Source organism: Miniopterus schreibersii (assembly GCF_964146895.1).
Source record: "Miniopterus schreibersii genome assembly, chromosome: X".
NCBI lineage: Eukaryota > Metazoa > Chordata > Mammalia > Chiroptera > Miniopteridae > Miniopterus > Miniopterus schreibersii.
The window spans coordinates 41,235,918-41,250,866 of NC_138104.1; the positions used below are offsets into that span (position 1 = coordinate 41,235,918).

A 14,949-nucleotide genomic window follows, 5' to 3' on the forward strand; every position below is an offset into this window, starting at 1 on the left:
TGATGGCCAAGCTATTTAAGAATGAATTAATCAACTATCAATACAATATTGTCTTAATATGCCCTTAGGAAGACGTATTATATTTTGTTCATTCAAAATGAAAAGACAATGCAATGCTATGTATAAATTTTGTAAAGTATGTCACCCACCTGGGCCATTTTCATTTTTGGTTTTAGCTAAATAATGAATAAAATTCTCATGCACTTGTAAAAACTTTTGTTATGCTGAAAAGATAGAAATAAATAATTTTATGCAAGAGGAAATGTCCATTATTTGACCTTGAGTGGAAGCAGTACCAGATGTTTCATGAATTTTTATGTTTTTGACAGTATTTTCTTCTCATTTTAATGGCATAGAACTCTGAGTAAAACCAGCAATTTTTTTGATCCTCACACTAGGATATGGTGGTTTGTGTGTTTTTTTAAATTGGTATTAGAGAGAGAAGAAAGGAGACGGACAGACAGAGAAACATTGATGTGAGAGAGAAACATCGATTAGTTGCCTCCTGTATGCTCCCCGACAGGGGACTCAACCCACAACCTGGGTTGGTGCCTTGACCAGGAATCTAACCCATGACCCTTTGGTGCATGAGAAAACGTTTCAACCAACTGAGCCACACTGGCCAGGGAAAAACCAGAAATTTTTATTAATTTATTTTTGCAAGTCACTTTCAACACAAATGTAAAAAAATCTGTGATAGGCCCTTACTAGCTGTCAACAGAAAACTAAATTATCAAAAGGGTTAAATTCTTATGTCAATTTTAGAAATTAAGCTTAAAAAAGAGAAAATTGCAGGATAACTTTAAAACTATAAAGTTTTACATAGATATATTTATCATCAGTTTTATATTGCTGAGAAGAAAATAGTGCCTAAATTATTTTAGTGTGTCTTTTGGTTAGCTTTCAGATAAACCGTCAATTGTATCTGCATTACCTCCTCATTTCTTGAATAAAGTTGTAAACTTGATCTACTCAAGTATAACAACAAAAACATGAATTCATTCAGTTGCTGGTTGTACATACTACTAATGGGTGAAGGCCAAAAGTATAAATAATTCCTTGACCAGGCATCCCTTTTGCCTTGTTCTTAAACTCCTGAGTGTATGCAGAAGCCCCAGTGTGGTGTTAGACAATTTACACAGAATAACATCTACTCCTGAATTGACTGAATGTTTTAGATATTTTCTGAAAAGAGTGGAATGAACAATATGACTTAACTATTTCTATGTCTCAACAGTTTATGAAATGCCCTAATTTATATCTCTGACATGGCATTTAACCAACTTAATATTTCAAGATTATTTCAAATATTTAATTTGTAGTCAGCTTAATCTAAGCCCTTTTAACATCAGCTGCAATGATGATTGGACAATCAATTTTATCAGAAGGAAGGAGTTGAATATGCCGTTGGGAGGTTAGTGTGTTGAAAGTATAGGAGTTAGAAAATTTGATTCATACTTCCAGTTTTCACACTAATTAGCTGTGGTCATTCTATGTTTTAAGCTTCACATTCCACACCTGTGCAGTTATTTAAAAGTAATTTCTAACTAAAATCTTAAGACACAGTTCAAAGTAAAAAGAATGAAAAAAATTCTGAGCTAAAATTTCTTTTTTCTTCAAGTATATAGCACATACAAAAATAATTATAGCATATAAGTATTGCTCTAATCACCTGTTACAAGTTCAAGAGTATGTACAATGTCTTATAGAGAAATAAAAATCATCTTGATCAGTTGCGAGATATATGTTAATTGCTATCAAACTTGTTTCATTAAGCAAACCAACTTATTACGATCAGCAGAATTATCCTGAAAAGTAATTATTTAAATATCATAATCAGATTCATAATTTATAGAGAGATGTGTAACTCTTCATCTCACTTCTTATCTTGCTTAAAAATGCCAATAAACTATTTTTTTAGTTTTGGGTTACACTTTTAGATGTATGTACTTTTTTTTATTTTTTATTGAATTTATTGGGGTGGCATTGGTTAATAAAATTATATAGCTTTCAGTCGTACAATTCTACAGCACATCATTTGTATACTGTATTGAGTGTTCACCACTCCAAGTCAAGTCTCCTTCTATCACCATTTATACCCCTATAGCCTTTTCTAACTCCTTTCACCCCTTTTCCCTTTGGTAATCATTATACTGTTTTCTGTGTCTATGAGGTTTTTTTTCTCTTAATCCCTTCACCATTTTCACCAGTGCCCCAAACACCCTTCCCTGTGAGAACTTGTCTGTTCTCTTTATCTATGAGTCTGTTTCTATTTTGTGTTAGTTTATTTTGTTCATTAGATTCCATATATGAGAGAAATCATATGGTACTTGCCTTTCTCTGACTGGCTTATTTCACTTAGCAATAATGCTCTCTAGGTGCATCCATGCTATTGCAAAGGATAAGATTTCCTCCCTTTTTACAGCAGAGTAGTATTCACTGTGTAAATGTACCACAGATTTTTTATCCACTCATTTACTGATGCACACTTGGGCTGCTTCCAAATCTTGGCTACTGTAAATAATGCTGCAATAAATATAAGGGTGTATATATTCTACTGAATTAGTGTTTCGGTTTTCTTCGGATATATTCCCAGAAGTGGAATTGCTAGGTCATAAGGCAGCTCCAGTTTTGATGTTTTTAAGTAACATTTCTTTTTAAAATGTTTTTATTTATTGATTTTTAGAGAGAAAGAAGAAGGAAAGAGAGAGAGAGACATCTATTTGTCATCCTACTCATTTATGCATTCATTGGTTGGTCCTTATATGTGCTCTGAATGGGGATCGAACCCACAATCTTGGTGTATGAAGATGATGTTTTAACCAACTGAGCTATCTGGCCAGGGCCATTTTTAATTTTTTGAGGTAACTCCATACTGCTTTCAACCATGGGAAGGAGAGGGAGAGAGAGAGAGAGACATCGTTGTGACAGTGGAACATCAATTGACTGCCTCCTGCACACCTCACACAGGGGATAGAGCCAGAAACCCTGCATGTGCCCTGACTGGGAATCAAACCAACAACCTTTTGATGTACAGGACAAAGCCCAACCAACTGAGCCAATTATTTTTCATATAAGAAACAAATAAATAAAATAAAATGACACCATTTATAATGGCAACAAAATCTATAAAATAGCTAAACATTAGCAAAAGAAAGAATATACAATAATTCCTACAGAGAAATCCTAGAAACTATTAAAATTACAAAAGTATTTTTGATTAATTGGAGTTTATGGGAGGAGTTATTATTATAAAAACATGTATGTTTAAATTATTCTATAAATTCAGTAAATTTCTAATGAAATTTCAGGTGGATTTTTGGAGAAAATTAATAAACTTATTTTTATATTAAGTGGTATAATAAATAATTACAAATATCTAAACCATTTTTAAATGAAAAAAACAAAGGTTTATTCACAAGAGAATAAAGTCCTGAATGAAAAAGACAATACTAAAAATTAGTAGCATATAATATAGCAAGGTATCTTTCTGATGTACTAGTGAGGAATTATTTCTTAAACTAAATTCCCAAATTACAGGCTCTAGAGTCTTATTTAGAAATTATCTATAGTGGGTTTTTCCCCCATTCTCCATACACACATACTTAGTTGTAGTAAGAGTAGGTCCCTGAAAGCATTGGTGCCCTTCACTCCTGGTCTTGACTTCTAAGGGCTTGGCCCCACCCAGGGAAGGGCCTGTCAATAAGTCGGGTCTTGCCAGACAGGGGTCCTGTTTATTCCATCCTTTGGAGGACTGAAATGGGCATATCCAGGTTAAGGGAGGGCAGCACAGTATGTTCTACTGTTATGCATAGTGCAGCTTCTGTACCATTAACTGTATAAAATTGATATTTTTGCAAAAAATAAAATTAAAGTGAGAATTGTTGAATTTTACTTTATAAAATTTAGACTTTCTCTTTTATAAACAAAATTAATGGATGGAAAATTGAGGGACTTATTTGGAATGCTAAAAATAAAATGTACACACACACACACACACACACACACACACATAATTAATAAGGGATGGTCTTTAAAAAGTATTGAGTTAAATAAGACCATGGTATAGATACATGGAACAGAGTAACAGATTTCAGTGGGGATGGGAGTGGGAAGGAACAGGAAGCGATTAGCCAATGAACATATATACATATATGGATTACCCATGGACATAGACAATAAGGTCGAGAAAGCATGGGGTGGGGCAGAGGTTCTGTGGAGGGGGGCAAAAAGGGAGAAAATGGGAGACATCTGTAATACTGTCAACAATACAAAAAAAAGTGCTGAGTTAAGTACATTAATAAAGCATGCATATGAGAAAAGAAAGGATAAAAGAAAAGAAAAGAAAAAAAAGAAAAGAAAAGAAAAGAAAAGAAAAGAGAAAAGAAAAGAAAAGAAAAGAAAAGAAAAGAAAAGAAAAGAAAAGAAAAGAAAAGAAAAGAAAAGAAAAGAAAAGAAAAGAAAAGAAAAGAAAAGAAGAAAAGACACTGAGCAAGATAGTTTAGGGGAAGCAAAAATGCAGTTAGTAGATGAAAAAGACACACAAAAAATGACAATTGAGCCCAAGTGTCTGATGACAGGCATACTGATACATGAAGACTCAAAGTATGGGATCATGATGTTCATGGGATACAGAGATGATCTTAAATGAAGTACATAGACTTTTAATTCAATTACATAAGAATGTATTTGGGTTTTTAAATCCCCAAACTAGTATATTAACATAATTGTAATAACTTGACTTTAATATCTGTTTAGTAATAACCGCAGATTACTCAGTTATACTGCATGCTGGTAATTTAGTCCATTCTCTATTTATTCCATGCAATATTTGTAGAAAGCAGGATGTCTTAAAGATCGCCAACTTTGCCTTGAGTGTCAGAGCCCATCTTGTACCAGCGTGGTAATTCACGCTGACTGCCATTTTTGTTTGTTTTTAACTACAAGAGTTCTATTGAGGGAATGAAAGGCTGCTGCCAATTTATCAGGATCCTTCCCCCCGCCCCCCCGCCCCCCGCTCCTGTATCTAGTTAAAGAAGAAAGGCATTAGAGAAGCTGGACATAAAGCTCCTTCGCAAACTCTCCATAACCAAGACATAATTCGGAACGGCCAATGATAAATTAATAAGCCATCATATTTTAATTAATAAGATCCTCAATCCACCCCTTCTCTTCTGCTTAAAATATCCTTGGCACATCTGTGAAACCACTTCCTGTTTATTTTAAGAAAATATTAACTTTCCACTTTAACCATAGGATAATTAACAGGACATTTCTTAAGAGCATGAAAACCCATCAAAAATAACATAAAAAGAGAAATAACTTTTAAAATATTATTTGACATTTTGCCCAGCATATAATTTTAGTCACTAATTTATTATAAATATATTCTCATGCTGGAAAATGAAATCAGGGATACTCAAAAAGTTTTGGTACGAGGTCAGAGTGGGTAACTTAAATTTCTCTGCAAAAGAGTAAAATGTGTTTAATATTAGCCTCCAAATTCAGCAGTTTTTAAAATTGATGTTCATAGTGAGGAGAGATAATTTGAAAACCTGTTAAATCTAAACATGTGGATTATATATTACTTTGAGAGTTGTACTAAATACAACCTGGAATCCCGACAATTACATAGCATTTCTAGGAGTAATCACAAAAATATTTAGAAAAATTTATTCACACACATTGTCATTTCAGTCTTTTGCATGTTTACATTTCAACAAGACTGAGTTCCTATAAAGGCATCATTTTGCACTGTTGATTTTACATTTGCCAGAATGTTGTAATGTTGCTTTTTTAAAATTGGTATTATGTTTTGAATTTATGGAAAAAAGGAACTGTTAAGCAGATATATTGGAAAATTTTATATCTAGAAGCAAATATGCCAGTCCTTCTCCTTTATACTTATGTAGAGACACAGTTATCAAATATCCAGATTTCCAAATAAATAGAGCTTCATGCCAAACTGTTATACATTTTAAAACATACCAAAAATACTTATTTTTCCAAAGCTCTTTTACAATTTCATTATGTTGCCAAGATCATCAATTGGGTCTATAACATGCTGAGGAAATAAAATGTTACAATAAAAAAATTAAAAAATAAAGATATACTAGGTTAAGTTATATTGGACAACATTAGAGGAGGGAACATAAATCTATCCCACTCGAACAATAAAGGCAAAGTCAAATATTTTGTAAACTATCCTGAAATCATACTTTTAAAAATGATTTCTTGTTCCATTCAGTGTCCTGGAATAGCTGACACATTCTATTTCCTACTTTAAGATCTCTCTGCTGTAAGCAGCATTTTATTACCTGCTTTATGTAAAATGTTTTTTTATGATTACAAACTAGCTAAGAAACTAATACAACTTGAGATAAATCTCAAATGTCAAAGGAAGCTGTTCTGTGTTCTCACATAGATAACATTTATAAATCGTCAATATAGCAACTATGTACTAAGAAGCCGATAAGAATGTGCTGAGCACTCAGAGCTTTTATTTTGTCAGAGTTGGGTTAACTCACAAAGTAAAATGAGTTCTATGTGACTCATCACACTTTTGTAAAAAGTCACAACTATTTGAACATCCAAGCTACAGAGGATATTTTCAAAAAATAGTATTTATAATAAACATCTCTTAGAACTGAAACAGAATTCTTAATGGAATCAGATGAAGTAGGAGAATTAAAATAACAGCCCTAAAACATATTCCCCATTAATTATGATAACGTGTTATTACTGTTTTCCTTCTAGACTTGGAGGAAGGCGTTTCTTGGAGCTCCTAACCGACAACATACAAATTCAGAAATTATTACATCACTTTTATTGAAACACTAAATGAAAGTTTTAGAGGATAAGTTCACCTAGGCTAGGACATTCAGTTATTCGAAGGAAACCTCCTACCTCGCTGTAGAGTCTCCTGTACTGTCATCAGCCATCATCTCCAAATCTTGTGACTGTTTTTCACAAGCTCTTTTAAACAAATTCTCCTCTTCAACTGCTTTAGGAGTATCTTCATTTGCTCGAAGATGTTCTAGCAGATTTTGTGGGTGCCAATTCTGAAGCGCTCTTTGATGGGCAGGGGCCGGTCCTGGCACTGGTGGCAAAATGTTGTGGTGGCCAGGACTGTTGCTTTTCTTCAGTCCGTTTCTCTCCCGAGAGTGGTTCTTCAACCTGCCCTGAACCGGGGTCCCTCTATGCTCATATCCTTCCTGCTGAAGGCAGTTTCCAGTGTTGGGAGAACCTTGAGAAGGATGACTAAACCACCTCCAGCGTAGCCGTAGGATCTGTTTCACATCAAACTCTTTCTTGCCAGACATTGACATTGTTGCAGGAGGAAAGACAAAAGCCTTCTCTCACAGAAAGGAAACGGAGCCTTTGTTATCTCTTGTTTCTCTGCCTCTTCTGTTGAACTAACAAAAGCACAAGTGCCTAGAGCAGCCTTTCTTGTTTGCCCCCTCCCCCGCCGCCTGCTGCCTGTGCTACACAGTGAAAGCTTCTGGCTTTCTAGCTGCAAACGCTGCAGCTAACAGTGTAGGTGGGAACCCACACTGACAGGATGATGAGGTCAGACCTTAAACAAGTAAATCAGCTTAGCAAAGGAAAGCAGCTACCACAACACGCTCCAGCTGCTAGATGTGCGTGCTCGCAGCCTTCCCTCCTGGACTTGAAAATATCTAACCCGGCTTCTTCTTTCCCCAGGTCCAGTGCCTGAGGCTTAAAACCAGGCATGCAAGGAAAAGCAAAGTGTTTAAACTCACTTCCTTCTAGACTCCTTTCACTCACCCCACCCCCTGCCAGATTCTTTTCCCAGTAGCTCACATCTAAAACTGTGCCACTTTGTCCTGGGAGAATTTGTAACATCGAATTCATTATGATCTATTTTGGGGATCTTAAGGAAATTTTGAAGGTGATTTATTAAGGAAAAACATCTTGCCATCAGTCCCCTCATTCAAGTTTGAGTTATTTTTTACAAAACATCTGAAAATGCGAATGTCTTTATATAAATATTTGTTTGAAAAACTGAACAGTTTTAGAAATATAAGAAAGTGTTTTCTAATCTCATTAGCTCAGAAGAGATGTCTTCTCTCAGTGACCAAAGCTTGAAAAGGAATAGTCCATTTTGGTTCCATGCCTGTATAAACATCTCCTTATCATGCTCTTCATTTTCACAGGAAGTGTTAAACGTCTATTTTTTTTAAAGTTCTTATGAGAGAATGGAAACTACATGTTTTGAATGAACTCCAAATGGACACATACCTCAATAATAGCTGTGCACAAGGTACTTTGAGATCTGAATCAGAATCACTAGTAGCAAGGAGGCAACTAGTTGGTCCTATAACAGTCATATTTCAGGAATGAATCTACCAATGCCATCTTGAAATTTAGTTTGAATTTTATCCAGATTCCATTGTCATGTAGGCAGGTGATAAGGGGACAATTATATCAGTGTATCCTTCAAAGAATATTGAAACTGTAAGGTTTTGGTTTTAATTCTGGCTTTAGAGTTAATGAGATGTATGACCTTAAATGGGTGACTTACTTCTTGGCATCACAGTTCCTTCCTGACACAGATTTCCAGAGTTTCAACTGCAATGCATTTTAAAAACTTGGAAATAAAGAATGAAATTAATATCTTTTTCTGTTTTGGCAAGTGTTTTACGTGCAGGTTTCTATAAATTTAATTATACCTTTTTCTTATACCCCTCTTGTTTTGTAGGTGTAATGGAAAATTAATGTGACCACCAACATAACTGGGCTATGGGATGCCCAGATAGTTGGTCAAACGTTATTTTGGGTGATTCTGTGATAGTGTTTTTAGATGAGTTTAACATTTCAATAAGTAGACTGAGTAAAGTAGATAGTCCTCCCTAGTGTGGGTAAGCCTTATCCAAGCAATTGAAAGCCTAAATAAACAGAAGGTTGACCCTTCTCTAAATTAGAGGGAAGTCCTCCTGCCTGACTGCCTTCAATCGGGGACATCATCTTTTTTTTTTCTTTTCCCTGACCTCATACTCAAATTAAAATATTGGCTCTTCATGGGTCTCAATCCTGCTGGCCTTTGGACTGGAACTATACTTATCAGCTCATCTAGGTCTCCATCTTGCTGACAGCAGATCTTGAGACTTGTCAGACTCCATAATTATGTGATCCAATTCTTTATAATAAAACAGTCTCTCTCTTCTCTCTCTCTCTCTCTCTCTCTCAACACTACACACACATCCTATTGTTTCTGTTCCTCTGGAGAACCCTGGCTGATACAGTAGGTTTTTTCCTAGTACTAAAAGTTTAATAAATACATACTGATAAATATATAGTTATTTTTATACAAGTTGCAAACAATTTACTTCCATATCCAACTTTTCAACCTATTTCCCAACATGTTTCTTAAGTCTCAGTGTTAGCATCTATTATCATCTCTTCTTGAGGAGTGTGTTTTTCATTCCTAGTATTTAGCACTTAAATAATTAGGGAGGATCTCAAATAGTTCTTCCGATGAGCCCCAGGCATATCAGTGAGTACTAGTAACAAAACATCGATTGCCTTTCTATTATCTGGGTAGGGAACATTCCAAGTAAACTCCTTGAAGTCACTATCTGTGTTTTAGACCTTTGTGTTCCACACTGTTCCCAAAACACAACAATGTTGGACATTGAGTAAGCAAACTGTAGATAGCAGTCAGAATAAATACAAAGTTATAATAGAGGTGCAAATAATATTTCCTAGGCACAAGAAGAATAACTAAATGGGCCATCTAAGTAGCTCAAAATAATACCTTCTGGGCCACCAAGGGTCTCCATTATTTTTCTAATACATTTCCCTGAGCTTATAATTATTCAGATATAACTGTGTATTTCCCTGTGTGCCTTTTACAGTAAGATGAATGGTAACTGATATTTGTCAAAATCTAAACATTGATAGAACAATAATCTGTATCATTCTACAGAGAATGTACTTTTTAAAAGTACTTTTTAAAAGTATGCAGATCATGGACATTTTTCTGTATCTTGGACACAGAATTGTAGAATGACTAAGAAAGTATATAGATCTAGAAAATTATTGAAGAGAATAGTATTTTATGAAGCATGATGATTTTTCTGTAAATTTCTGTCTATAAAAGAAATATTCAAACATATTCAAACAGAAATAAAGAAGACGTCTGTGAGGATAGGAACAATATCTTATTTATTTTTTCTTTCCCATTACCTTATTATCTACTTGAAATCAAGTAGCTAATATATGTAGAATTAATGAATAAAAAATTCTAAATGAATTTATTGTCATATACATTTGTTGTCTTAATATGTGCTAGAATTTTTTTACATTTATTTTTTTATTAAAGTATAGTGGACATATGAAATTATATTACTTTCAAGTTTATGGCATAATAATTTGACATTTATATAACTTACTTTATTATAACCACAGTAAGTCTAGTAACCAACCATCTGTCACCATACAAAGTTATTATGATATTATTGACTATTTTTCATATGCTTTACATTGCATCCTGTTATTTTATAACTGAAAGTTTGTACCTCTTATTCTCCTTTACCTTTTACACCTATCTTACCATCCCCTTATACTTTGGTAACCATTAGTTTGTTCTCTGTATCTATGAGTCTTTTTCTGTTTTAAAACGAAACTACAAAATGGTTATGGGCTAAAATACCCTTCTAAATAACTAATGATTATACAGTTGGGAAACAAACCTGTAAAACAGTTGAAATATCCTGGTAACTTAACAGCTGGATGTTCTATTGATGTATTCTGAGTAAAATGCTGACCAGAAAATTGAATTAATTAGCTACTTGGACACCTCAGAATTTAACATTATTCAAATGTACTAGGAATACTTTTTTCCCTATAATTATCTGATTACATGACTTAAAGAAAAATAGCACAGTCATAAACATCTATGTATTAAAAGCTGCACATCAACAACTTATTATAGTGCTGTGGTGGAACTGTTCACTTGGCACAAGCCACATGGACAGAACTAAAATGATTTTTTTTAAAAAAAAGCTATACAGACATACCTCAGAGAGATCGTAGATTTGGTTAGTCTCAATAACTTGCTGCAGCCTCTATAACAGCACTTGGTGCTTCACGTTGCACTTTTATTATGTTATAAAGATGGATTCTTTCCTAAAACCTTATAAACCAACCTCTGCTAGCTTCAGACTTTTCTTCTGCAGCTTCCTTACGGTTCTCAGCCTTCACAGAACTGAAGAGATTTAAGGTTGGCTCTGGATTATGCATTGGTTTATGGTAATGTTGTGGCGAGTTTGATCTATCCAGGCCACTAAACCTTTCTCCATATCAGCAATGTCTGTTTCACTTTCTTATCATTTGTGTGTTCACTGGTGTAGCACTTTTCATTTCCTTCAAAAACTTTCTTTTGCATTCACAACTTGGCTAACTGGCACAAGAAACCTAGCTTTTGGCCTATCAATTTTTGACATGCCTTCTTCACTAAATCATTTCTAGCTTTTGATTTAAATTCAGAGACATGCTACTCTTCCTTTCAATTGAATATTTAGAGGTCATTGTAGGGTTATCAACTTGACTAATGGCCCAGGAGAGAGAGAAAGATGGGGGAATGGGCCCTCAGTGGAATAGTCGGAACACATAGCATTTACTAGTTAAGTCCACTGTTATATGAGCATTGTTCTTGGTGCCAGAAACAAATGCAATAGTAACATCAAAGATCACTGATCACAGATCACCATAAGTATAATAATAATCAAAAAGTTCAAAAGTTGGGAGAATTACCAAAATGTGACATAGAGGCACAAAGTGAGCAAAAGCTGTTGGAAAATTGCTGCAAGCAGACTTGCTCAATGCAGGGTTGCCACAAACCTTCAATTTCTGAAATCCACAATATCTGTGAAGCCAATAAAGCAAAGCAAAATACAACCAGGTATGCCCGTGTCCTATTTAGAGATTTTTGACAACTAAACAGAAGACGTTAAACCAACCCTTATCCTAAGTAACTGCACCCCAAATCACGACAACAAAAAGAATATTGAAAAACATTCACATTGACTTATAACTCCACTAAGTTTTCTTTATTTTATTATTATTTTTCCATCTCCAATTATCCCCTCTATGCTCCCCTCCACCTCCCCCCACTCCCTACCTCATCCCATAGCCCCCTCAATCACAAAACTGTTGTTCATGTCCATAAGTTCTCTCTTTTTCTTTCTATTTTGTTCAATCTTTCCACTCCTCCAAACCCCCACCCCACCTCAACCCCATTCCCCCTGCCCAGAGCACTCTACCCGCCGTCTATGAGTCTGTCTCTATTTTGCCTGGTAAGTTTTCTGACTTCTGAAATGTATGTTGTTGTTTTTGTCCACTTTTAACTGATTTTTGTTCTTATATCGTTGAGTATTTTATTTATCCTAGGTTCTAACCTGTTGTCAGATATGTGATTTTAAATATTTTCTCTGTAACTTGTCCTTTTATCTTCTTAAAAGTTTCTTTCACAACAAAAGTTTGTAATTTTTACCAAGTCTAGTTCATCAAAATTTCCTTTTATGAATCAAACTTTTGGAGTCAAATCTACAAACTCTTTATCTAACAAGAGATCGTGAGATTTCTTCCATTTTTCCCCCTTAAAACTTCTATAGTTCCACATTATATATTTAAATCCATGATTTATATTATTTTGTGTATAAGATGTGAGATTTAAATCCAGGTTTATTTTTCTAATCTATGGATGTCCAGTTGCTCTGGCATTATTTGTTGAAAAGATTATCTTTGTATTGATTTGTTTCTGGACTCGAGCCTTGGAAAAGAAGACCTTGGTGTGCATCTTGGTCCTGTCCAAATGCACCTAGCACCAAAAGAGAGGACCTTAAACCATGGGTTGTTGATAGCTCCAAACAAGGTACTCAAGGCCAGTCACAAACAATGTCTGACATTGGTTTGCACCAGAGACACTCCAAAGAGACTGAGAGTCCTAGGATATCTACTTAATACATAGAAACAAACCCAAATAGGAAGCCAAAGTGGGGAGACAAAAAAACAACCCCCAAGTGAAAGAACAAAAGAAGTCTCCAGAAAAAGAGCTAAAGGAAATGAAGATAAGCAATCTATCAGAAATAGAGTTCAGAATACTGATTGTAACAATGCTCAACAGGATGAAAACAGATATGGAAACTATGAAAAATGACCAGTCAGAAATGAGGAATGGCATAGCAGAAATAAAGAATACATTGGAAGGAATAAACAGCAGATTAGAGGAAGCTGAGGATTGGATCAGAGAATTAGAACACAGGGTAGAAAATATCACTCAATTGCATATCCAAAAAGAAAAACCAATTGAAAAACAGGAGGACAGTCTAAGGGAACTGTGGCACAACATGAAGTGTAAGAATATGTGCATCATAAGAGTGCCAGAAGAGGTTGAAAGTAAGCAAGTGTTAGAAAACCTGTTTGAAAGAATAATGGCAGAAACTTCCCTAACCTGGTGAAGGAAAATGTCACAGAAGTTCAGGAGGCACAGAGAGTCCCAAGCAAGAGGGACCCAAAGAAACCCATGCCCAGACACATCATAATTAAAATGCTGAAAATTCAAGTCAAAGAGAGACTGTTAAAGGAAGCAAGAGAAAAGCAATCTGCTACATACAAAGAAGCTCTCATAAAGTTGTTTGCTGACTTCTCATCAAAAACTCTACAGGCCAGAAGGAAATGGCATGAAGTATTCAAGGTAATGCAATACAAGTATTTGAAACCAACACTACTCTATTCAGCAAGACTATCATTCAAAATAGATGGAGAAATAAAGAACTTCCCAGACCAAAAAACCCAAACAACAACAACAACAACAAAAGAAACAGGTAAAGGAGTTTATCACAACAAAACCAGCACTGGAGAAAATGTTAAAGAACTGCTGTAATTAGAAGTAGAAAAGTAGAAATAGAGAGAGAGAGAAATATAAGCATAAAGAATTAAAATGACAATAGATAAGTATCTATCAATAGTAACCTTAAATGTAAATAGATTAAACACTCCAATAAAAAGACATAGGGCTGTTGAATGAATAAGGAAACATGACCCATATATGTGATGTCTACAAGATACCCACCTCAGAATAAAAGACTCACAAAGGGTAAGAGTGAAGGGATCGCAAAAATTTAACCATGCAAATGGAAATTTAAAAAAAAAAAAAAAAAGCTGGGGTAGAAATACTCATGTCTGACAAAACAGACTTCAAAGCGAAGTACATAAAGAGAGACAAGAAAGTTTACTGCATAATACCACAGAGACGGATCCAACAAGAGGATATAATACTGATAAACATATATGGACCTAATATAGGAACAACTAAGTTTATAAAAAAACTTCTAGAGGACTTTAAGGGAGAGATTGACAGCAATACAGTCATACTAAAGGATATTAACACTCCACTGACTTCACTGGATAGGTCTTCCAGACAAAAAATCAACAAGGAAACAGTGACCCTTAATGACACACTAGATCAGATGCATTTAATTGACATTTACAAAACATTCCACCCCAAAGGAGAATATACATCCTTCTCAAGTGCACACGGGACATTCTCAAAGATAAACCACATGTTAGGACACAAAACAAGTCTCTACAAGTTCAAGAAGATTGAAATCATATCAAGCATCTTCTAAGACAACAATGGCATGAAATTAGAAATCAACTACAATAAAAACACTAAAAAACATCCAAAAACATGGATGCTAAATAGCATGCTCTTAAACAATGAATGGTTACCAAAGAGATCAAGAAAGATATCAAATATCTCCTGTAGATAAATGAAAATGAACTCACAACAACCCCAAATCTATGGGACACAATGAAAGCAGTCTTGAGAGGGGAAGTTCATAACACTACAGGCCTACCTCAAAAAAACAAGAAAAATTTCCAATAGATTCTCTAACCCAACAAATTAAAGACTAAGAAAGA

At 34.7% G+C, this 14,949-nt stretch overlaps 1 protein-coding gene across 1 annotated transcript in view; it reads right to left on the bottom strand.

The window, feature by feature from the left end:
- Positions 1 to 7,517, bottom strand: part of KLHL4 (kelch like family member 4) — a 72,645-nt gene extending 65,128 nt beyond the window's left edge. Inside the window, exon 1 of the mRNA XM_081125887.1 lies at positions 6,907 to 7,517. Within this exon, the coding sequence (XP_080982013.1) occupies positions 6,907 to 7,328 (422 nt within the window). The 5' untranslated portion in view covers positions 7,329 to 7,517. The remainder of the gene's footprint in view (positions 1 to 6,906) is intronic.
- Between the last annotated feature and the right edge of the window lie 7,432 nt (positions 7,518 to 14,949).